Source organism: Loa loa (assembly GCF_000183805.2).
Source record: "Loa loa unplaced genomic scaffold supercont3.5, whole genome shotgun sequence".
In the NCBI taxonomy this organism is placed as follows: Eukaryota; Metazoa; Nematoda; class Chromadorea; order Rhabditida; family Onchocercidae; genus Loa; species Loa loa.
In genome coordinates this window covers 862,762-887,458 of record NW_018108185.1, presented here as the reverse complement: position 1 = coordinate 887,458, position 24,697 = coordinate 862,762, and the positions used below count along the sequence as shown (strand labels likewise).

At 33.6% G+C, this 24,697-nt stretch overlaps 2 protein-coding genes across 2 annotated transcripts; both read right to left on the bottom strand.

Annotated features, from left to right (window-relative positions):
* Positions 1-2,295: 2,295 nt before the first annotated feature.
* On the bottom strand, positions 2,296-5,834 carry LOAG_04276 (elongation factor TS family protein). The gene is made up of 8 exons (XM_003139813.2): positions 5,508-5,834; positions 4,960-5,105; positions 4,771-4,894; positions 4,455-4,536; positions 3,959-4,114; positions 3,713-3,836; positions 3,328-3,427; positions 2,296-2,844 (listed from the first exon to the last, which is right to left on the bottom strand). The coding sequence occupies exons 1-8, from the start codon at positions 5,610-5,612 to the stop codon at positions 2,680-2,682; spliced, it is 1,002 nt and encodes a 333-aa protein (XP_003139861.1). The 5' UTR covers positions 5,613-5,834; the 3' UTR covers positions 2,296-2,679.
* A 1,670-nt stretch (positions 5,835-7,504) lies between these two features.
* On the bottom strand, positions 7,505-22,883 carry LOAG_16498 (CBR-TAG-333 protein; the record flags this gene model as incomplete). Its single annotated transcript, XM_020449151.1, has 22 exons — positions 7,505-7,797; positions 8,011-8,219; positions 8,306-8,517; positions 8,759-8,978; positions 9,127-9,263; positions 9,468-9,639; positions 9,878-9,965; positions 10,080-10,246; positions 10,395-10,521; positions 10,644-10,800; positions 11,014-11,136; positions 11,464-11,649; positions 11,975-12,148; positions 12,412-12,529; positions 13,185-13,336; positions 14,140-14,258; positions 19,417-19,631; positions 19,994-20,159; positions 20,427-20,549; positions 21,560-21,776; positions 22,225-22,451; positions 22,618-22,883. The coding sequence occupies 22 exons, from the start codon at positions 22,881-22,883 to the stop codon at positions 7,635-7,637; spliced, it is 3,738 nt and encodes a 1,245-aa protein (XP_020307412.1). The 3' UTR covers positions 7,505-7,634.
* Between the last annotated feature and the right edge of the window lie 1,814 nt (positions 22,884-24,697).

The window sequence follows — 24,697 nt, the reverse complement described above, 5'->3', positions numbered from 1 at the left end:
ATAATAATAATAATAATAATAATAATAATAATAATAATAATAATAATAATAATAATAATAATAATAATAATAATAATAATAATAATAATAATAATAATAATAATAATAATAATAATAATAATAATAATAATAATAATAATAATTAAAATTATTATAAAGAAAAATTATTTATTTTTGAAATCATAGTAAACATTTATAGTTATATCACATCAGCTGAAGCTTGAAACGGTAGTTTCTTATATTGACATAATTTAATATTTAAACTTATGGTTTGATTTCTTCAATATTGACATTGAAATATGTCAGAAAGGTTAAAAAAAGGATGAAGTTCGGATTCATTGGAAGTGACAATAATTGACATACAATGAAAGTTTATATTTAGAAGAAAAGAAAAATAATAGCAAGAAAGAAGACACGTTCCACAGTTAATCGAAAATGAAACAATAAGAAAGTTGGGACTGTAATCTCAGAGATGTTTCACAGGTGGGAAAATAAGGGTACCATAAGAGAAACACTATTTATGACTGCGATGACACTGATAGAATTTGTACTGTTCTTTTGAATTAATTTAATAGTAATTCAGGTTAACAGTCTAATTTATGATTCACAATGAGCATATTAAACTTAGGGGATGGTAAGTAATGAATAAAGGAAGGATAGATGGCATACAAGTTAGAGACAATATTTTATGAACTCTTTTGCGCAAAATATGAAATACAACGATGATATGGTAATAACCGCTATTATTGTTATCTGAATGTTTTATCCAATTCCTGTCGTTCTAATAACGCTCCTCGACAGTACAACTAGAATGCTAAATGCCTCAAGTATCTTCGGAAGACTGATACTTGGAAGTGTTTGATAGTTGTTAACACCGTCAACACAACTGTGTTGTCAGCTACAATACTCCTCCATTTGAATGACAGGTCTGTTGCGCTAATACAGTTTCACATATGGAAAAGTAAAAATTTCTAGAACAAGTTCCGTCGGTGTCGACCTGGTACTCCGGTATATTAAGCATTACACTCATATTAAGAAGAGTTTTTGTAAACATCAAATCTATATTGTAAATTTGAAATTCTTTGAATTTTTTCAAGAAATTTGAAATACGTAACAGGAAAAAAGTACCCTTTTTGAGAAGCCCAAGATATTCATAATTTCTACTTCATTCACAAACTGTCTCATTAATATACAAGTATGGTATAGATATAATAGCAGAAAGGATTAACAGTAAATGACAGTACTGGACAATATCGACAGATCGTTAATGGCAAGACTTTATCATTGACATCGGTAATCCTATGCACAGTTCGACTTTTTTACATCATAATTTTACTCCTCCTATTAATGAGACAGCTACAACCGAAAAAACTAGTAGTTCCACTTGCTCAGAAAAGTAATAATCAACGATTCCGTTTAACCCATTCGCTTTGTGCATATAAAAATATAGGAGAATTATCCAGCCTCTTGCTTTCAAAATCAGCTGTACAGCAATCACTTCAATTACTTGACAGTTTTCAATTTCAGCATCTTAAATTCCATTGACTTGAATGAAACTTTTAGATTCAGCTTTTTCATTGATTGTAAGAGCAAAGAAAAATATTGACAAAGAGGAGCAACAGGTACCATCGAATAGTTTTGAAATGAGTAATTAAGTTCAAAGAGCTAAAGTACCAAGACATGAAAATTAGTGGTCTCAAAAAAAAAGAATTGAAGCAGCAGCGATATATCATTGTTGCTGTTGCTTCTTAATATGTTCAAGAAATGCATTCTTTTCTAAAAATGAAAACTTTTAATAAAAATTCTGCTGTAAATATATTATTCGAGTAATTTGAAAAGATTTTGAAAAATTTTGATTACTGAAGCACTGAGGCGCTAAAAAAAGCTTAACACTCGCGCTTTTGTTGCTCTCGTCGAACGCAAAAATTAGGTTGAGCAGCTCCAAAATGAGATTAGTATGTCCAAGATTAAAGTTCCTTATTTTTCTTCTTTTTAAATCAACTTTGTTTCCTCTTTGGAATGCCTCGAGAAAATTAAATTTAAGAACTATGTAAGCTTTGAAAAGTAGCCTGTCTCTAATGTCTACAACTGAATTTTTTTAATAACTCTGCATTTCGTTGGCACCATAAATTTTAGCCCTTCATACAATCGGTACAATGTGCATTCAACATTTAATTTAGAAGTTGCCGCATAAAGCAAAGGTTTCTATATACCTTCTTGATAAGTCAAAAAATTCACTACAACGCTTGGATGAATTCAGGAAAAGGTATTACTTTGCAGCTAGACAAAAGATGTCGGTCCTCAAAAATTTTTTTAATACTATATAGTGCGAGACAGTAACAGTTTAAATAACAATGAGAAATGAATAAAAAATGAGACATAGCAACAAACATTAAGCAAGAATTTAAAGTTAAAATCCATAAATCTGCCACTGCAATGTGCATCTGCAAGAAGTATGCAACTATTGCAGCATGCAAAAACGAGTATGCGACATACGTAACAAGTGTTTTACGCACCATTCTAACGACAACTGAAGTGTTAATGAAACCTAAGACAATGCTTGCATCCTAAGCTAAATTATGACGCTGAAATTGCGTGAGATGGAAGGATTCTGTGGGGATAAGACATAAGCAATTTTGTATATTCCAAAAAAGGAAAAAAACAAAAGATTAAAAAAGGTTAACTTTGAATAGGTTCTTCGTTCAAATTATCACTCAATTCAACGCGATAAAAATCAACAATGCTGGCTCCATGTCCAGCAACATATTTATGAACTGTCTGCGAAGGATTCAGCATAAATGGTTGCCTTAATAGCTGAGTTTCACTTTCATCGATATGAGTGACCTGGAATGACAAGAAACTTGAAAGTTTTTGAAATATTACAGCAAAACTGCAATTATAAAACACTGACGAATAAGCACTTCCATTAAATTATCGGAATATCTCCCTTCGTGCACGAATTTTGTTATTTACTGCCCTACTTTTTTTTTTCTTTTTTGCACTTGTCCGATTACCATCAATTTTAGTCATCAGTACTGATTCAAACTTCATATTCCAACAAATTTATAGAAGTGTCAATCCAAGATTTTATATTTGAAGAATATACATCTACAATCTCAAGTTATGCCAATAGTACCAGTGCAGCCACCTAAATTCAGTAAGAACAAATAAATGCTTTCTATCAAATCATGGTTATTGAATTTCGAAGTATATGAATAGAAATTCTGGAATTCACTCAATTAATTTCACTTCACTCTTTAGTCCTTTTTTTTTTCTCATTTAAACAATTAAGATAGTTAAAAAGTCATATCCTTAGCTGCAACGAACCTTCCCATCATAAAAAGCGTTGATTTCATCTCCCTGAGGTAATTCATCCTTTACAGAAGTTGTTTCCTCTAGAGGTAACGGCGTGCCCAGTGTTGAAGACCTAAAATATATTAGCGATCACAGGATTTTATGTAAAGATAATCTATTAATTTTCACGTAACTTAGTCCTGAAAAGCATGCTAATAAGATAATGAAGAGAGATAATAAGATAATGAACTAATAAGGTAATGAACTAGTAGAAACCTAAGACTGAATTACACCAGAATTCAAATTTCAATCTTCAAATTCGAAATAAAATCTTATACCATTATTTATATTCATAAAACGTTTCTGTGAACGTGAAGGCAGTGTAATTTGAGCGAGTGATGATAGTGAAATAATTTACCTCATTCCCACAACGTGTTGACATAATTGCAGTCCTAGCTTTTCTATTGGAAAATTTGTTTTGTTCGATCTTTTCAGGCCAACAACCGATACATATCTTCCCATGCATACTGTGTCGGTACCTTCTTTACAAAAAATTGTTTATTAATCAACTTATTCCGTTTAATAAAAGGTTTAATAAAAATGCTTGATAAAAAGGCATATGATTTCAAACAATAAACAAACTCCATATTATGCCAAAGCAAACCTTTGGGATGTGCGTAGCCAAAAAGTTGAACATCAGGTGGTGCCAGTATTAACTGCGCTCTCGAAAGAGTTATATTTTCGCCAAGTTTACCGATTACTTCCGTAATTAAATCCCTTACCAGCTCACCACTTTCTGATGTTTTAAGAGAATTAATACCTGGAATACTGTTTATAAGAAAATCAGCAAGATACTTATGAAGTTAAAACTAACCAAGAAACAAAAGCATTTTATAAATGCAGAAAATCCGGATGCAACTGAAGAAATGCCCAAATCTAACAAAGTACGATTTTAAGCAACCAGAACTAAAGTAAAAGATTTGAAAATTCCAATAAAATCTAAAATAAAAAAAGTAAGCAATTTCAAACACACGAATCATGCAAACAGCAATCTCTCACAAATTTAATTTTCTTGCAAGGGGGAAAATGAAACATAAATCTGCCAACGAAAGGGAGAAAACATAATGCCTACATGTTCGTGATTAAGAACTGTTACTCACTTGAATTCAGTAACTCAAAACCATCAATAATCGTTCCATCCCGATCAGTAGCATGCAAAACCGCTTTAGCCACATTTTCAACCTAAAAATTGTTTCTTGAGAATAATTTGAATCCATAAAAATGCCGAGAACTCAGTAAACTTAAAATGAAACTACAGCGAGAGTCAAAATGAGAAAGTTCATCATAGCAATCACTCAGCTTCTAAATTGATCTCTGAATTCCTGTGACAGTTTTTTAATTTTAGTAAAGTGAATTGCCACAAAAATTAATTATACTTTTCCACCTTTGTCAATTATTACGGATTCAAAAACCTACCAATCGTTTAAAATCCTCACTTCTGGAAACGAAGTCCGTCTCACAGTTTAATTCAACGATAGCTGCTTTATTGCCCTTTGCTATCACCGACACAACACCTTGTCTTGTTGGTCTATCACCAAGTCTGGAAAACATGTAAATTTCTGAAATTTCAAACTATGATCAAAAAACGAGATAACTAATAATTACTTTGCAGCTTTCTCCCAGCCTTCTTCTGTAGCCTTTTTTTTCAACCATTTGATAGCCTCATCCAGATTATCTACTCCAAAATCACTGAGTGCTTTGCGGCAATTGACATAGCTGTACCCGGTTTTTTCTCGTAATTCTTTTAGTGCCTGAAAATAACAGAATAAACAACCATTTCCAGGCGTTGGGAAACTGAGTCGGGGAGTTACTAGGAACTAGCTTGACCAGGACCCCAGGGAAGCACTAAGACTGGTAGCTTGCACTAGAAATAGGCACTAATCTAAGCTTCTGTTTCGTAAGGATTACACCAAACATCAAGGTATCGCTGCAGCAGAAATATAAGTGAAGTTTGAACAACAACTCGGCTATCGCGAATAGCAGCTATTGTAGCGAATTTTTTATTAGATATCTGAATTTCGGTCTGAGTACGATATCTCTGAGTACATAGGTTTATGTACTCAGGTCTGAGTACATAGGTTTACTGAAATTAGCATTGCAGTGAATGCGTATTATGCTTGAGTTTGAGCTACTCCGAAGCACTAAAATATTACCTCTTTAGTAGTTTTGGATGTTGGTGCAACGACGCTAACCGAACATAATCGATTGAAAGTTTTCTTGAGCACAATTAGTCGGATTAATTGCCGTGATGCAATCATCAAATCTTTTCAAGATGGAAAATAAAATGCAACAATCGATAGCCCAGGCCACCCACACAATAAGAAACTTGGCCACACCTAATCTGCTGGCTATACCCGTACTTTTATTATATCTGCACTCAAAATTCATGTGTGAGCCGAAAGATTTTCGTTCCGCTCATCTCTTCGAGCGTTTCACATGGTACCGGTTGGCACACGAGAGAGCTTCTTTATGTTTTTGACGAGACAGACCTCATCATTCACGAAAGAGACATGTGGTCAGTTGTCAAGCCCAGTTGACTCTATCAAACGCGGATAAATTGACCAGTCTCCTTTAAACCCCGAGTATCTCAGTGTCCTCATTCATAATGCATTATAATCATGGATTAAATCGCACTATTGTTCATCACTGAGAGCTAGGCTTGAGAAGTTTCCTTTGATAGTTTTAAAACCTGAATTGAACCACTCGGGATAATCATTATTTAATTTGCGCAGTCGCAAAAGCCATAACCCCCTTCCCTACCACTAATAATCCTTTAATGTTCACAAAATCACAGCTATAATCCTCCTGTTCCACATGAATGCTGAATGCAGTGTGAATAATAAAATTACGATAAACATAGCCTTTATCCGAACATTTACATATCGCAGACAAATCAACCCACCTCTGCCCTACATTTCTAAATAGAAATATTTCCAATTTCAAAAGTCATACTTTATTCTTACAGTACTAATGCCCAATGCCTGAACATTTCTGGTTTTTTGCAACAAAACATAATAGTCGTTGAAGAAATGATTTTATTCCTTATGACCAGACAATTTCTTTCTCCCTTCTAAAGTTAAAATATGAACAACACAAGTACAATGAAAAGATGAAATTCCCAAAAAAAAAGTAAGCACACACTGGAATAATAAAAATGAGATTCTTGCATACATCAAAACACATGATGAAGGTAAAACTTGTCCCATAACACACCAGACATACAGTAAAATCCTGCCACGATATTCATGTCAAAATCACGACTTTTTAAACAATAATTCGTTATCACTGAAAATCTAGTAGAAGTATCCCTTTTCTTTAAATTTGAAATAGTTCGACGACTAGTAAAGGTAAGGTACAGTTCAACAGTCAGAGATCTCCAGTTAGCCATTCCCTTTCATTTACTAAATTCAGAATAAAATTCCATAATGCACAAGTTCAGAGTTACAACTTAATTCACTAAATGAGCAGCTAGAATTTGCTGCATTTTAAAGTAAATATCCAACGGTACATCTAAAGTTAGTTGGAAGCAAGTGAGTGTTTTTTCCCTCGAGTAAAATGTCTACAAAGTTAATACAATAATGTTGTCCAAATATACAGAAAGTAGACCAGAAAATTTCTGAAACGAAAAAAAGAAAACGGAAAATGACATGAAAAATTCTCGTTTCAAATATCATAAAAGTATTATGACCCCCCGAAGCAAAATTCTGATATGAATTATCCTACTAGATAGGATTCTTGTTCAAGGTAAGTAATGATTATGTAATTTACAGCTTTATGCCACTTTCTCTACGCCTCACATAAATTTCGGGGTTTAGTGAATTCAAACCAATTTTCAAGTTTTGTTATCTGATTCCGATTTTGGACTGAGTCTCTGATCAAAATTATGTCAAAGATAACTGTCAATCTACAAATTTCTCTTTCCGTCAATCACAAAATCATTTTTAAATTTGTCGAAAAGTTATTATTGCATGTCAAAACAATTCCACAACAATTACAAAACACACTTTGAGCAAAAATATAAAATCTACGCCTTCACAAACTAATTAAACCTAATTAGAAGTTAATGGAATGCCTGGCGAAATTTATGACGAAATAATGAGCTGCATCATAACCGCTTTCACCTTTGTGAAGATAAAACACCTGACTGATATGATTTTTATTTTTTCGTCGAAATAAGTAGTTTTCTGTTTTCTTTTAAGTATTACTTTACATGTCAAAATATAGGACCATCACAGTAAATACACTTCCCGCTGTTATGAAACACTATTACCCAGATCACATCAGGAAAGGGAAGACACTGGGAATTTAGGCCAAGCTATTTTCGCTTCATGTCGTTTATAAGCAAATAAATGCGCCTTATGTGCCTGCTTCAACTGATGGCGAATTAAATCAGGGCACTCGTTTGCCAGAAGACATGTTTCGTAACCGTCAACTAGAAGATACCTGAAATAAACAATTCCAATCATGAAAAAAAAATGATAGCTAAAAACTTACAATCAAGTGCCGCAGAGAGATGCCTCAATCGCAAGTACACCCTTTGAAATGTATTTTCAACGGTAAATAAGTCGCGGAAAAGATTTCCTTAACAGTTATTGATCTTAATTTTAAATACAACTATTCCACCAGAAAATACTAAAACGAACAAGGAAAACATACAATCCATGATCTTCAGGATTTGTAATGCCAAACTGATGTGCAATAACGCGACACAGCTTTCCAGCGGTCATTTGTGGTACACCAGGAAATGTATGATATCGGATAGAACCACCAAGTTCATCCGGAACGGCTACCTTTACAAAAGCATCTGATGATGATGAAAGTACTGGACTAACGCTGCCTAATGAAGAACAGTATGACCCATCTTCCTACAAATAAAAAAAAAAAAAAAATTCTTGAGTATCCACTCTTTCTGAAAATTTGAAAAAATTGGAACTTAAAGAAATTAAGGTACCGTTATTGAAGAGTCATCCACTTGGCCCAACTTTCGAATGCTTTCGGTATTTTTCAGTACATCAATGGCAGAAAAAAGAGTGATGAGGTAGTAACTGGAATCACCAGTAGTCAACAATTGTTTTGGGAGCAGCTCCCACATGTACCACGCTTCAACTTCACAACCGACCGTTGATGTACGTGATAACAAATACACTAACCATCGCACCAGCTCTAAATTTAATTCATTCCACAATTTAAGTGATTCTTAGTCGAAGCTTCTAATCTCGTTTAATAACTGAAACCAATTCCACTTCAAAAATTAAGATTTTATAAATGATCGTCAGCTAATGAGCCACCGAATAAAAATTATCAAGTATTCCCATCAATAAATGTGGAAAAACGTTTTAGATAAGATGTTGTACATTTGTAACTCACTGCATACTTATTATTGTAATCATTATTGAAGACTAACCATCAGCAGGGGGCAAAGCTTTAATCTTGTTGTTATCAATGCTAATCGGATCGTAATTTTCCATATCACCACTCGGATTATCGCAGGACTGTTGCTTACCAATTGCCAAAAATATCACTCGCAATAAATTTTCCAGTTTCTTCAACGGTGAATAATGATGTTGCATTTTTCGCAAACAAATCTTGATTGTCTCCATTTTCTGCGTTGTGGGTGGTGTGAACTAAAACCATTGCAGTCAGAAAAATATAGATTTTTCAAATTTTAGCTGGTCAAAAATAAGTTGACCTCAACAGTCACAAAATTCAGATTTTACTTACCAGAACCTGCGCCAATAAGATTATTTGCAACATCATGCAGAAGTAACTTACTTTACAACGGACTCCAAAGCCTAGCTGTTCTGGCGACAAAGTTCGGACATAGGTAAGATTTTCCGAAAGTGCTTGAAGCCAACCATTTTTTGAGTATTCGCGTACCATCAAATGGTAGAGATGCGGTTTTACTGGGCCTAAATTGCATTATTTCAATAAAATTTCTTTCGAAAATATAAAAAGATATTGATCTTTCCAGAATTTTGAAAAAAATCCCGTCAATTTCAGTTTGGTAGGAAAGTTTCGCCAGATCATGTAGAAGCAAATAAACCAGAAACTCATAATACCAAAGATAACCTTGCGAATTAAATATACAATCATTACGTCAAAGAAAAACTTGCAAAGGACAATTTTGTGCAAAACAGCTTCTAAAATTGCATCAATATTCAAAAATTCATTAGCATTCAGTCGCGCTCGTTCTTTTTCGATAAGGTCATGAAGTTCGCCTTCTCCATGCTTTACCAGATAATTTTTTAAACCGTTTAAAAACTGCCGAACATTTCGAATTACCACCTAAAATCACGCTTCAAACAGATATCTTTGTAAAATAACGATTCTATTTGAATTTCACAAATGATTCAAAATTTTTGCGACATGTATTTGAGCAGATTTCTGCATAATAAATTTAAAACCTGGACATTTTATCCATTCTCATTATTATTTGTTATTTAAAGCTACTCAAAATTTGAATTGGCTGATCAGGCTTACGGATCACATACTGCTACCAATTTTAAAAAAAGTGAAAAAATACTTGTGGATCACATTCCCCTGCTTCAAATGTACATTCAATGAAACGACGTAAGGTAGCACCGAACACTGTATTTTCCTCCCGTGATAGCCTGCAACTGACAACCTCAATTATCGTTAAATATGTCAAAAGTCAAAATAAGATCGTTTTCATGGTTCTAATATCTCGTAACTTAAGGACATATAAGAATTCAAAGTTAATTAACCTTTCAACGTATTCTTGAATCTTTGTACCCGGGTCTGCGCTTAAGCTATTTTTCAGCCGTGGAGGTGAAATGATGGGTGAAAGTGCGCGAATGCTTGTTGGGATATCATCTAGAGACTCAAGCCACGAATCATCAAGCTTCGAATATCGTGGAAGGATACGTGGCAGCTGAAAATCAACAAAAAGCATAAAACAACATGGAAAAACACTGATATTTCATGTACGGCGTCAAAAAATAGAAAATTATAATTTATAGATCCAAAACTGTTCGGATTAACCTAATGAATGACCACAAGTTCACGATTAGCAAACATACTGAATGTGTGTTTGTTGATTTATGACTATCCATAGTCGCCGTTCCATCCGACATTTCTCCAGTATTGCTTATGTTCATCATTGAATTTGATGCTTCTGGATCTCCACTACCACTCGTCACTGATCTACTGAAATCAAAGAAACCAATGCGAGAATCTGAATGAATAATCCTACCAAATTAAATGGGATCGAACAACTGTGAAATATTGTGAAAAAAGTTATAAATTCCATCTAAAAAAACGGAACAAACCAGATTGTTTCAAATTGCTGTTGTTTTTCCAAACTATCTTCATTTTTCAAATGAGCGTTAATGTTTATAATACCATTACGTCGACCATCTGACTCTGCGTTATTATTTAGATGATGACTATCAAACCTCCGAATTACTACACCGTAATTGCCGTCATCTTGAATTATCATAAAAGTAAAATTTATATTTCGAGATGTAAATAAGATAAAAAATGATTTAAATACTAAAAAGTCAGGAAAATGTCCGTAAATCCAGAAATATCAGTTCTCGAGACTCTTATCTCTAATCCAAGAAATTCCCTTTAACTTACAACAAAGCGGGAATGAAACAAATATTTCCAAAACAAACAAATAAAACAAATAAATCATACTTCGACAATCACCCATACCAGTAATGGACTGTAATTTCTGAAGATTTCTTTCCTCTTCACCGTCATAGCTCATTTCTAGCGAGCAAATCACTTCATCATCACCCTCTTCAGCGATTGCTTCGTCTAAACAAAAACAAAAACCACTAGTGTTACAGAATATGGTATGAAAAATCTTAAGTAAAGAAAACAAAAACTATTACTGGCTAGTCATCTATATTACACTAGCTTATAACTTTAACAACGAATAATAAACCACGCGATAGTATGGTTGCATCAGGCATGTATCATCCTCATACCACTGCTGCTTTGAAATACATAAAAATAAGATTGTGAAAAACTCCCGTTAAAATTTTTTTCATATCCGAGCTTCGGGCTAAAAGAAATTCCCCAGCTATTGTTATCAAAATGGAATTTACAATAGTAAAAATTAAATATAATAATAAAAATAACCAAGCACAGTTTGATTCGTATCGTGGTGCCTTGTAAGAGTGGATGGTTTCTCATCCCCATAATGAGCCAAATCCAACAAATTCTCCCAAACATTGGAATCCCACGGTTCGTTGAAGACTGTTCCAGCAATACTAATGTTATCATCATCTTTCCCACTTTGATCTTGACTTGGAGATCCCCTTTTCACTGGAAAATTGATAAGTCTTGCTTGTTTTGTTCGAACAAAAACTTGTTTCCAACTAAAGAATGATATATTTTATAAAACAATTCGTCTATTAACTAAATCACAGAACCTATTCAGAGTTCAAACTTCCATAATAAAGTAGTTAATTTATATGAAATCACGACATGGGTAGTTTCAAATGTTCAGCTGTTAATTGCTATAAATTTTAATGATGATTTTCAGCTACAGAACAGCATTCAAGGTTGTGATGTATAGTATTTGAAGCATATCCATCATCAAAAAATTCAAGTAAAAAGTTCAGGCTTTTAGAATAATTCAAAAACTAACCAATCAAGTCTGCTTTCATTGACGTATCGACGGATTCTGATAAATGAGCATATTCAGATGCTAAATTTTCACAAGCATTGTCACTACAAACAGGCGTATCACAAGAATTTTGCCGTCGTAAATGAGGAAGACTTTCGGATGATGACGGCTGGGAAGGAGAGACCTTTGATAATGCTGAAAACATGATTTTTCAATCTTTTTTCCTTAAATGAATTTTATAATCACGAGGGCTTCATAACGCTCTCTATATATCCCTCATTTAGGTACAAAAGAAAGATTTAAATTAAAAATAATCAAAAACCCGAAAGTAAAGTTAACAATGGGTAACTTATTATTTAACAAGTTTTTTCGGTTGAAAGATCTCTTCAACGGATATAACATTATGTAATAAACTTCAAAGTAGTAAACAGTTCGGATCAGTCAAAGTCAAATACGACCTTCACTGCCATTTCCAGTAGTCATTCCACGAGAATGCAGTTTGTTCTGTATCGAACTTCCAACCGCACCCGCAGTTAAGCTTTTCTTTAATAAAGGTACTTGTGGAGTTGGTCGAACCTATAGAAAGAAAAAGCTATTAGAAAAGTGTGTAATGAGTTTCTTTTGGGGTATAATATTAACTCCCCAATTCATTTTTCTATAATTACCCTTAATTATAGAAAAAGAAATAAGAGATTTGTTTTATAAAAGTAAAACTGACTCAACTGAAGGAATGAATGATTGAAAATAAGAGCAGAATGAGTGTGTCATTGTAACGGAAAAAGAAATGGCTATATCACTAATTACTGGAACTTGATGGACTGAACGTGGCGCTACCAAATGGAAAAATACTTTACTATTACTAAAAAAAACTATTGCAATAATTATATTGATCCTACTAACTAATATTCTTAAAACGGTATCAGCACAATGCAAATGATACTAAAACTATTACTATTGCGCTGTAGCTACTAGGTAAGAGTGACTGACAAGCGAACAAGAACAAAAAAGGTGTACTTATCACGATACTAAATATATCATCTTATCAGGAAAAGAACAGATAAGAAAACAAAAAGGAAGATTCCTGCGAGGTGGACGACCTATTCCGCCGAAAATTCGGATATATAAATTTTCATATGGAAAGAAACTGGGGTTCAAATTTTAGTCTACAATAGAGTTAATATGAAGAAATGGTAGCAATGAATGACTTCTCTATAAGAAGAGATGTGCAAACCTTGGCAATTTTTTGACGATTCTTCAGTTCACTGTTAACTGCTGACCAAACGGCTGTTTGTTTTTTAGCAAAAATATTCCCAGCACAAGTGAAGCGTTCACTAGTCGTGTTTCCATCAGACAGTGAAGAAACATTATAAGCAAAGGAAGACCCTGAAAATACTCTATAAAGTTCCTTTCTTAATAAAATTTAGAAGAAAAGCGTATTAAACAAAAATCTAGTCCTAACTAGTTCTAACATGAAATTAAAAAAAAATTTATTCCTAACATGAAGAGGACGAGTACTTATCCACTCTCGAAAACAACGTAATTTATGAATTTCACAAAAAATATTAGAAAATTCAAAAACTGATAACAACAATTGATAAATACAAAACATTTCCAGTACCTTCCTGTTACCTTTGGTAGCCAGCCATAAATGCAACATTGTATGATTCGCAAAACTGATTTCAGAAAAAAATGAATTTATGAGCCACTACTGTAGAGAAAGTTATCACTTAACCCTGCTTCACACATGCATACATACATACAAACGCATAAACGCACACTCACAAATACATATTTATGCCACTTCTATTTGTTTCCTAACAAATGTTAGTTGTTTATTTTACAAATTTCAGCCGATATTATTAATCGATATTTCCGAAAAGCTTCAAATTCTGTCCAAAGTGAAAGGACCTGTTCATTTGTTTCTTTGAATAGGGGTCAAAGGTCAATGGTGCTAAGCAAAAGTGTGACCCATGCCCGACTATGTTCGCTAACTAAACGGGGAAACGATAAAGCATGCACCACATTGATTATGAATTGTGATGGGCTTCTTATAAAAATTGTACGAAATGATCATGCGCAACAAACTTAGCGTTTGCTCACCATACAAAGTCATCATACAAATCATATAGTAGTAGATGCTGAAGAATAGTAATATAAGCAACAAATCATGCACATCTAACATTTACCTCGTTTAGCAACGGATGGACTCCATGTATAAGTCTGAGTTGAAATTGAAGATAATGAATCAGTGTTGCTACTGTTGTGTGCAAAAACTCGTTCTCTGGAGTGTCGCTCGCTGTGAAACCTGAAATTCACGGAAAAAATTTTATGGTCGAAGTGATGAGCGATAGTATGATTTATTGCTCTAAGGAAAAGTAGTCGAAACATCACGAGCATCAATAAATGAATTCGTTTATTAAATATACATAATTCAATGAAACCGCATTATCAAAAATGAAAAATGAAAAACCAGGGTGCGAATAGGCTAAGAAAAGCAGTAGTTCCGGGAAGTGTGACTGCGGAAAGCAAAGTCAATTACGAACCAGCACGAAAGAAACAATGGTAATTATGAAACAGAACAACTAACAGCATTATCATAATGAAGCTTAACATTCAGAGAGCAGAAAATACGTTATCGATCCATTCCCAGGTTTAGCAAGGTTTAGGAATGTGCCAGCGAACTTCAAGGCTACAAAATTAGCTATGTGTTTGAACCAATAAGTATTATATATGCTTAACCTAGAAACGAGTAAGTTCCAAGAATATAAAGATTAAGAACGAGTATTATTAAAATCTGTCAGATTTTTGCACAGGAATAACGGAGGCAGTTCGAGATTACTCTAATCAGCTGTTAGCTGAAGTCTTTTTTTTCTTAGTGTAAGACCATTTCCAAATTAACTACTACAAACTTCGACAAAACGATCCTTCTCAAAACAAAATTTAAAAATTGAGTTGAACCTTTATGAAAGGCAAAATAAAAACAATTAATGCATGCGTATTTTCATGCAGAAACACAGCATTTCAGTGAGAATAAGCATGTATATTCGAATCACAAAGAACAATGAAGAATTTAAGGTAGCAATTTATAGGATAATACATTAACTTTATAAATTTCAGTTAGATCAGAATTTCACAAAGACTTGGTAAATATATAAATATATAGAAATTCCATCTTGAAAAACATGCGAATCAAGCAGCGCAATGACGACAATAATTCGGAAGGAAAAGGAGAGGACAGCCTTGAAAAGCCAAATGAGTTCGAATGAAATGTGAACGAACTCAAAACTACTTCCCATCGTTATTGCCACAACTACTTCTGGGTAAAGAGAATAATTCCTCATTGCCACAACTATTTCTGAGTAAAGAGAATAATTCCACCAACTTCAAATCGCTCTCTTTTATCTCTCGCTGGCAGTAAGTAACTGTCTCCATGGTCAAACACTGTAATTACATGTTATAGTGGACAGCGAGCAATTACATCTGTAATTGTGGGGTGCTTGCAACACTCATTTTTTTTTTCTAACCTGATTATTTATGTTCACTTGATGAAATCAGAGCATTAATGGTAGGAGCAATCTGACTTTAACTTAATATAATCACAATGATAAACCAAGCTAATAATCTGGAAATACATAGCTTTTCAGTGACAGAAAAACTTTAGAAACCCTCTGTTGAATTATTGCAGAAAGAGCGAAATATTACCAGCCTCCTATGAAGTATTCAATACCATGAATAAATTTGCTTTTGACAGGACAGAGAACACCCAGCAGTTGGAACACCTGTGGTAAAAAAACGGAGAAATGGAAAGAGGAAGAGGAAATGGGAAAGATAACAAATCCGAGTTTAACAGCGAAAAGCGACAACATCCTCCGGCAGATTGGAAAGCAGGCATCTCAAATTAGCATATCCAATTTACCCAAAGCGTCAAAATACCCATCATTTCGATGCAAGGAAAAGGAGATGAGTGTAGCAAGAGATATTCCGAGTAATTCATTATATAATTTATAAAGCTGTCTCACCACTAAATCTCTATATTGCCATCACTGGTATTTATTTTATTCCAATCAATTCAAATGCATTTCTACATTTTTCCACCACTTTTGTGCAAAATATGATGTGTTTTCCTGAGGCTGTCAAATATCAAGTTAAAGAATGAGGTAAAGTCCTAGATTAACCTATACACAAGAATCTCTACCTTCAGCTGTCAGGAATTCAATACTTTAATGCAAATCAGAAATTGTCAAAAGAACAATTTAAAGATTTGAAAAGAAAAAAACGAAAAGAAAGTTGTAATTAGGGCAAAGAGAAATTCACTCAGGATGGCGAGACGGTCACAAAAACAAATAGGGGCAAGGAGAATGACGAAACAGAAAAAAGAAAAATACCAAATTTAGGTATGTAGTGACAGTTTTTAATACGACATCGATATACAATAGTTTTTTATAATTTAAGAAAAGATAGTCTTGGGAATGTAATGACTGAATAATTTGGTATCAACAAAAAGTACAAATAAGTATTGACTTGTTAGTTTTATCGAATGACAACACGATTTTGTTGCTTTTTGTTATTGAGCATAACGTCTATGGTAGTAAATAGATGATTAACCATAAGTAATCCCATCGAATTCATGCCAAATATTAAAGCAAAATTAAAGAAATCCGTATCTAACCACATGCAACTAAATATAAATGACGTTCCTGTCATTGAATAAGCTTGTACCGATGGGATAAGATGTATTTCTATTTTAAATGCGACAGCGAGATCAACAAAGAGGTTGAGCAATCTAGTGGCGCGAAAACCACAATTGAAGGTATCACGGAAACTATTCTAAAATAAAATCTTTCAAATAAGCACTTTAAAGTAAAAAACCAATCCCAAAAAAAGTTGAACAAAATAATAATGTTTCTACTAAGAAAGTAGATATATGGTAAGTCAGATGAGAAAACGATTCTCCACCAGCATACTGAATGACGAAAGAATCCTCGTAAATGCATATTATCAACCTTCTCTCCTTCACCAAATGGTTTTTTTAGTGTTTGAGTTTAAAAGTAAATTCATTCTTTTGGTTTGGAGGACGATGGAAAGTAATTATTTATGATAGAAATGTGAATTTGACCTGCGTTTCATTTATCAACTTTCTTTACCACTTATAAACTAAAAATTTCTACTGTCATTCCACTTTAAAAAAAAAGGATGGGGAAAACTAAATATGCAGTTTCGATCCCTCATTCATTTATTACAATTACGAGAAATGATCGTAAAAGCTGATGGACATACAATCGCTACTACCTGTCCTTTTAAGAATAGAATAAACTCTTACTATATTTATGTTTTTATTAATACAACATTGAAATTCAAAACTGAATCAATATTTTTGGTACATGGATTACACTTTAGCAACAGTCTTTTTCTATGGTCTATGTAAATAAAATTAAAAAGATATCAGTAAAAGTCATTTTTTGAGAAAATCAAGTGCAGTATGGAGTAAAAAAAAAAGGGTATCTTAAAAAACAACCCTAAAAAGTACAAACTGCCAAGCAGAGATGAGGTGAAATGAAACTGCTGGGATTAGAAGGGTCTTAAAAGCAGAGACAAAGCAGTGCTATAGAAATGCTAGGTAGTATATTATATAGTAATATATATATATATATAAAGGAAGTTTTCAAATTTTTAGTCAACGAAACTAAGCAGCGAAAGGGCAGATCAAAAATGAAATACATCTCAGAACAACTGGTCAGAAAGTGAGTACAACTGCTCCATAAGTCAGACAGTTTCAAGTTGCAACACTGAGAAAAGAAAGGTTAATTTGGGAATATGCTAGATATTTCTAATAAGGAACCTGAAAACTTTATAAAATTTCTTGCCATACTTATGCTAAGATAAAAGAGATATTAGGAAATGAAAGTTTGGAGCAACCTATCTGCAGGACTTAAAATTGCTACCCACATTCCTCCTTTATCTTTCTGTCAGCATTACTACTTACATAAAAATACAACAAGGAAAAAACTGCAAAATTGGAAAATCAGAAAGTTAAAAAGCACGTCGTCAGTAATTTATGAAATGGAAAACACAAAGAAGATGAAACGAATATGACTTTCATTCAGGTCACTTGTAAAACAGGAGGACCCTCAACTTCGAAATTCTTCACATGACCGAGAAAATGTGCGAAAGTTCAACATAATTCTACTTTTTAGTTCATAAAATAACGAATCAGTTTAAATTATTTCTCGCAATCAGCCTTTATCCACAATCTATACTTCGATCAATAACGCTACTCCTTTCTGACTTTTAATTTGTACAAAACACTATGAATCCTTAAAAAAGAAAAGGGAGTGAAACTAATTATAGCAAAAAGGACCACTACCATAACACCACAACAATAATAAATCCTAAAATATGAACTGTTTGATATGCAAATATGCTAAGCTGCTTTTGATTCCTACAATGATAACAATCTCGCTCTTTCCTGGTTAATCCACGATTCAGCAACGATGAATTAATCATTATTTACTACAGAGGTAAGTCTCTTGAATTAGCAGTAGCAAAGCTTTTAGGTCTCCACTTTACAAACCATATAGCACCCTTTCCCGATCCCTCAATAACTACCGCGCAATTACCATAAAATTAAATTTTCCTACAATAAAAGTAAACGAAAACTCCGACATGGCCAGGAAGTAAAACCGGCGAAAGAGCCAAATTTGTTCCAATTCGAAAAATGTCAACCATAAAATATGCACGTATAAATATAAATAAGTTCGATTCCAGTCCGAACACTGTCAGTGTCCAATTATTATTGCAGAAATATCGCCTGCGCAAGCAATAATTGGCATACATATACAAACAACACACACACACACACACACACACACACACACATACACATACACAGACACAGACACATACCCAAGAAATATTCATCTCCGCAACATTTCGTGGCCAAAGCAACAACAATCATAATAATAATAATAATAGTTCGAACATTATAATTCCATTAAGACGCAAACCTCATCTGTCTAACAAAAGCAGCACTTCTAATTATTCATCAGTACGTCAAGCAAACAAGTGTCAACAACGACCAATGAAAACGAATGAGAAAACGGCAAAAGACAATACGGGACTGATGCATAAAGAATAGATTAAGGAGCACTTTCTCCTCCATACGTACATGATTAGGGCAATTATTTCGATATCTGGTATAATGAAGTACTTAAAGAAAAAGCCATTCTCTTTTGGAACAACGGCGACAACCGTCCGTAAAACCAGAGCCAATCTTCAACGTGACAAGTTACAAAATCGCTTGTTATCAAAACAATTTAAGTTTCACTGCATTATCCAGGAATTCAGAAATAGTGCGAAGTATAATTAGCATTAAGCATTATCTTAAGTCAAAAAACCCAACGAAAATGTATAACTTGTAACGTCCCAATAAGATTTCTAGAACAGAACATAAATGGACGACTAACTTTCTGGTGAAGATATGTTCTGCGCCGTTACGACCGTCACGTCTTAGATGCTCCTTCTCAGCTTCCTTCGCCAACTTTTTATGAGTCGCTAAAGGTCTTTGGAGCAAAATCCCGGAACACCAATCGTTCGCAGTATTATTTGCATGTATATCTTTGATATCTTTGATGTATTGCTTGCGTCGTACCACTGGTGTAACTAATCCTTCATTTATCGTCTGAAATGCTTAGTGATTTGTGAGTAAATAGTACAGTCCAAATATTAGCTAACGAATGTAATTAAAGCTATCATTAAGTGCGAGGAATAATATCCGTTCAAAAGTGTCCATTACTTATAGTTGCTTAAACAGTTGTAATGAATTACAACTGCAATTATAATTGTAAACAAAGTACAACCATAAGTCATGCAAATAAGGGTGAAGATTATCAGTGTGTTCAAGAAAGTGCTGAACTTATCTGCATAATGTTAAAATCTTTATTGTATATATATACAGGATAAACAGTACTTCTCGATATGTTTTACAACAGCAGCCAGAACAGCACCTAGTGGTAAAGGATTTTCAAATTGAATAACTATAACCTGTAATTCTCCAGTTCTTGGATTTCGACCAAGCTTCGAAGTTAATGCCTTAGCCGTGGCTACAACTCCGGTAACACCATTTGCTAATGAGTTATGTGCCAAATCTGCCAAATCGGGAACCGACAAACGACGCTGATCAGTTCGAAAACTTTCACTGGAGTGTGTCCTGTCATCAACAATAAGTTTGTTAATTTAGCGCATCTCATATTCTTCACCTTTCAAAATCTATGAGAATTTCACAGCTCTGATAAATCTATTTTTTTCTGTTGTTTGGAATAGGACCATTCATTAAAACCATTTCAAAAGCTATGGAAACGGAACAGGTCGAACAGCATTCATGGGGATGTGCCAAATAAAATATTAAATCTTTTGGAATTTTTTCGAAACTAACTTCGAAATAAGACTGGACTGAAAAAAAACCTACCAAACATACCTTAAAACGACATTAAGGTCGCCAAAATCAATTTTACTTGTTTCCTTATGGTGATTTCGCTGAGAGTGCTGCTGTTGACGAGATTTGGAGTTTGCTTCAAGAACTACAGTTGCCGTTTCTTGCCTACAATTACGATTGATTGTAATCCTGACTGATTGAAATTGATTGATTGTAATACTGCATTTTTTCTAAGAACTTGAAAATTAAGAAAAACATTTCGAAAACATTCGAAAAACATTTCGAATATTCATCCAACTTTCTTTACGACTGATTTCTTATTTTAAACTGTTTATCTGCAAAATGATTCATTTGTAATGGGAAGTCAGGAAAGAGAAATGAACCAATGAACATAAAAATTGTCTCTAAAATTTCATTGCTGCACAGCTTTTCTGTTTTATAAAATTTTCAAATCTCATGTCAGTCCTGATTAGTTAGAGTAATAAAACGGCTTACTACTGAAATATTTTCCATCAAATAGAATTAAAATATACGATAAATTTATATGACCCGTTGAAGTATATATTTTACTTTCTATCTTAAAATATTGCTGCTTGAAACGAAAATTACATGGTTTAGTGAATTAACAAAAATTGAAGTTTTAGATAATTGTAGAAAGACCAGAGAATAAATAAGAACCTAATTTGAGGATCTTAGTCCTCTTTCTTTGGTTCAACATTGCAGAATTGGTATAAATTACAAGTTTACTCAGGAGCCTCCCTTATTAATTGAGGCCAAAGTATTACATCAAAACCGAAGTGGAAAATCTTTCAGTGAGAAAAATCTTTCATAGATTTTGGATTTTGGAGTAAATCGCATAATCACGTGGAAATATCAATAAAATAATTGAGAACTACACGCCAAGACAAAAAACATAGATACAATTGTGCTTACCAACTCAGAACTTACATTATTACGCCAGATGTTATTAAATTAATTAAAAAAGTACAATTACAGCAAGCCTTCTATTATTTTAGTCTGTTATTTCATTAACATTAAAAAAGTTTTCGTTTTAAACAACTTTTAAAGAAGTGTCTCATAGATCCTGGAAAATCATTGAACAATAACCACAGATGTATTTTAAAGACGAAGAGCGTGAAGCATAAGGAGCAAAGGACAATAAATAGAATGAATACCTTTTCCTTTTCAATTCCTCCAAACATCTACGCAAGCTATTTTCATCAAGACATGTGGGTGACGGCATCAGAGCACATCGAAAACCAACATCGCTACCAGTACTAACATTATCCTCCCTGTAGTTAGCAGTGATGTGTGAAACACATCCAGCCGTTAAATCGCTCCGTTCACGCCTCAGTGCCAACGGTTTCGGTTTTACAGCAGGTTTTGGATTTACTGAAAATTTGAAGCCAAAGATTAAGAATTCAAGAAAAGATAGTCGTCTCACCAAGTCGATAGGAAGATCTATTTTGATCCGCGCTATGTATTCCATGTGGGTTCCCAAATTAAAACAATCAATCAGTAATCTGTATGTAGATGTCGGTTCACTGTATGGGAATAATTCCTTGAATTTCACTTGTCAAGGAATTATCTTTCAAGGTATTAAGGAAACAGCATAAATGAAGGGACGGATACAATGATGCCTCGTGATTTACTAATACTAAGTTTTTTTGCATTTTCTGATTAGTTTCAAAATGATCAACGAGGAAATAAGTAGACTAAAAAGCTAAACCATATAGTAAATTTTCTTAAAATCCAGTCTAAGACAACTTGGAAATGGAAATCAACGTTTAAATTCAAATTAAAATAAGAAAGGCTTCAAAAAAGGCAAAGAAAAAAAAACCTGTGAAGAGCGAATTTGATTCCTGAGTAACAATATCGCTAGCAGAACAACCTGGTTTGAAGGTACGAAGGGAAGGAACTGCATGTTGATGAAGCTGCCCATCAAAACAGTTCCGTTTCAAAAATGAGCAATCAGCATGTAGTTCAGCGCTGTATGATTGTACAGAATCCGCGTCATACTGCGTTAACAATGAAGATGTCGATGAGAGTACAAAAGCTGACTGACTTCTGGAAGTTCGATCCCATAAGATCAAAATCTGTGTACAAGAGGAAAATTTTCCCCAACAATGCTAATTGACATAATACTAAGAAAATAGAGATGAATGAAATATGACTTTTCGAAACCACTTAATTCGCTTGGTGTTGCTGTTTTTTGAAGGAATAAACGACTAACGAAGTGATTCTCCGCTCTTCTGAAGGAGTGAAAGCACGGCACTGAGCCAGGCTTGTCATTTCAGGTTCTCCAGCATTCCTATTGCTATTACTACTGGTAATGGCTTTACCACTTTCCACTGTTACATTTGATGAACTTTCTGAGCGAAATATATGCCTTAGCAACGACCGTCGTCCCGAAATGGTCTGTGCTGATGCATCATTACTCACCCCTGAGTTACCCTTGGGTGATGTCATATGTGAAACACACGTTCCTGCAGCTACCATACCTAAAAATAATTCAAATTAAAAGAAAATTAGAACTTTTGCTCAGAAAAATTCATATTTACATCAGTTACATCTACGACAGATAAAACAGTGGGAAAATATGGCGACTAGAACAGAATGATTCCATAAGACTACCGGAATTTATTTGTGTTGAAATAAAATACCTAGTAAATGAAAAAAGGCGAAAAAAACTCTCAATAGTTATCAATTAAAAGTACATCTGCCCCGTAACTTTTTGCTGGTTGTTTCCTTTGTTAATTTAGAGGAAATTCCAGAGTAATTCTCCACCTTTATCCACGAAAGCATTAATTAAAGTGTTAACACGCTTTTCACTGGCACGCTTGGAAACGGAACTGCCATTCGACGCAGCTGACACATAATGTTTTGTAAAACTTGAACGTCTTTTTGAAGAGTAACGAATATTTGGCGATTCCAAATTCGACTGCTTCTGCGATGAGCGTAAATCGTTACTTTTTTGAGCTATATCACTCGTCCAAAAATCTGCAGAAAATCAATATTTCACTAAAAGTATCGTTCTCAGGATAATGAAATTTGTCAATTCGAACAATAGAAAGAGTACAAAATTGAAGTGATGAATAATTAGGGAGCGATACTTTCAGTGATAGAAGTGAGGAATAATTACAGTAATGAAATGCAAATATCGTTTTTCCATACTTTACGAATTTTGATGAGTTTTACGAATTTAACCTATTATACTAAATGTAAGGTTTCTTTTTCGTTTCACAGAGTGAGTATTATCGAATTAAGAATAATAAACATGAACCAAAGATGTTAAATCACAAAATATGGTCAAAAGATTGTTGATGAGGCACTCAATTATGAAAAGGACAGGATATGAGCCTTAGACGGTCCAGTTTTAATTTTCAGCAGAAATAGTGAAGAAGTGAAAGATATTAATAAAGTAACTGAGGTATTATTACCGCAGAATAACATCGCAATGTTAGAAATGACAGCAAAATGTAAAAAATATTGGAAAAAAATCTCCTTGGAAAATAATTCCCGGGAATTTCACTGAAAATTAGCAAATAATCTTCCTAAATCAAAAGGGAAGATTACACTTTTTGACTAAGAGACAATAGTAGCAAATTTGATCAACAGGGGATGATGATATAAAAGAAACATACGTAATCTTTTCGAAGAAATCAATACTTTTTTAAATCCCATTTGCGGAACAAAGGTAAAATCCAAAAAATTAAAAAAGAGATCCTGCCAAAATTCTGCCAAATCACTATCTCGAAGTCATTACTAAAGTTTTCGACAAATGCTAACAATGTCGTGGGAATTGCGAATTACTGTTGGAGACCAAAAGTTATAACAATAATTAAGGACCCTTTTATCAGTTTGAAAATATAAGAAAGATATTAATAAACAGAACAGACTAATAATCGACGGAAAGATGTTAATCGAGTACCAGTGATAAATTAAATCCTAATTCCTACGTCGATTTTTAGGATAAAATGATCATTAAAAAAATTCGTCTATTTTTCCTCTAGCTGTTTTTGCAATCCGGGAAGAAGAAACATATCCATCCGAAATTTAAGAAAACGCCGAAAAGGACCCAAAGAAAACTGCCATACGGCAATATGTGAAATCCGGAAAAGATCTTTGGATTCCCGACTGCACATCTCAAAATTTACGAATGCAGCGGATGTTTAAAATGATTATCAGTGCACAGACAGAAATATACATGTGCATGAGTAACAACTATGAGTAAGCAATATATGGAACAATAAATTGAAAAGTTTAATTTTATATATATATATATATATATATATATATAACAAACTAATAAT

Bases quoted from the DNA above. Each gene is read 5' to 3' on its own strand.
- LOAG_04276 (XM_003139813.2), bottom strand. From the start codon at position 5,612: ATGATTGCATCACGGCAATTAATCCGACTAATTGTGCTCAAGAAAACT. The intron at 5,106-5,507 runs GTAATATTTTAG...TGTTATTTTCAG, and splicing joins CATCCAAAACTACTAAAGAG to GCACTAAAAGAATTACGAGA. The intron at 2,845-3,327 runs GTTCGTTGCAGC...TTGTCATTCCAG, and splicing joins ACGCTTTTTATGATGGGAAG to GTCACTCATATCGATGAAAG.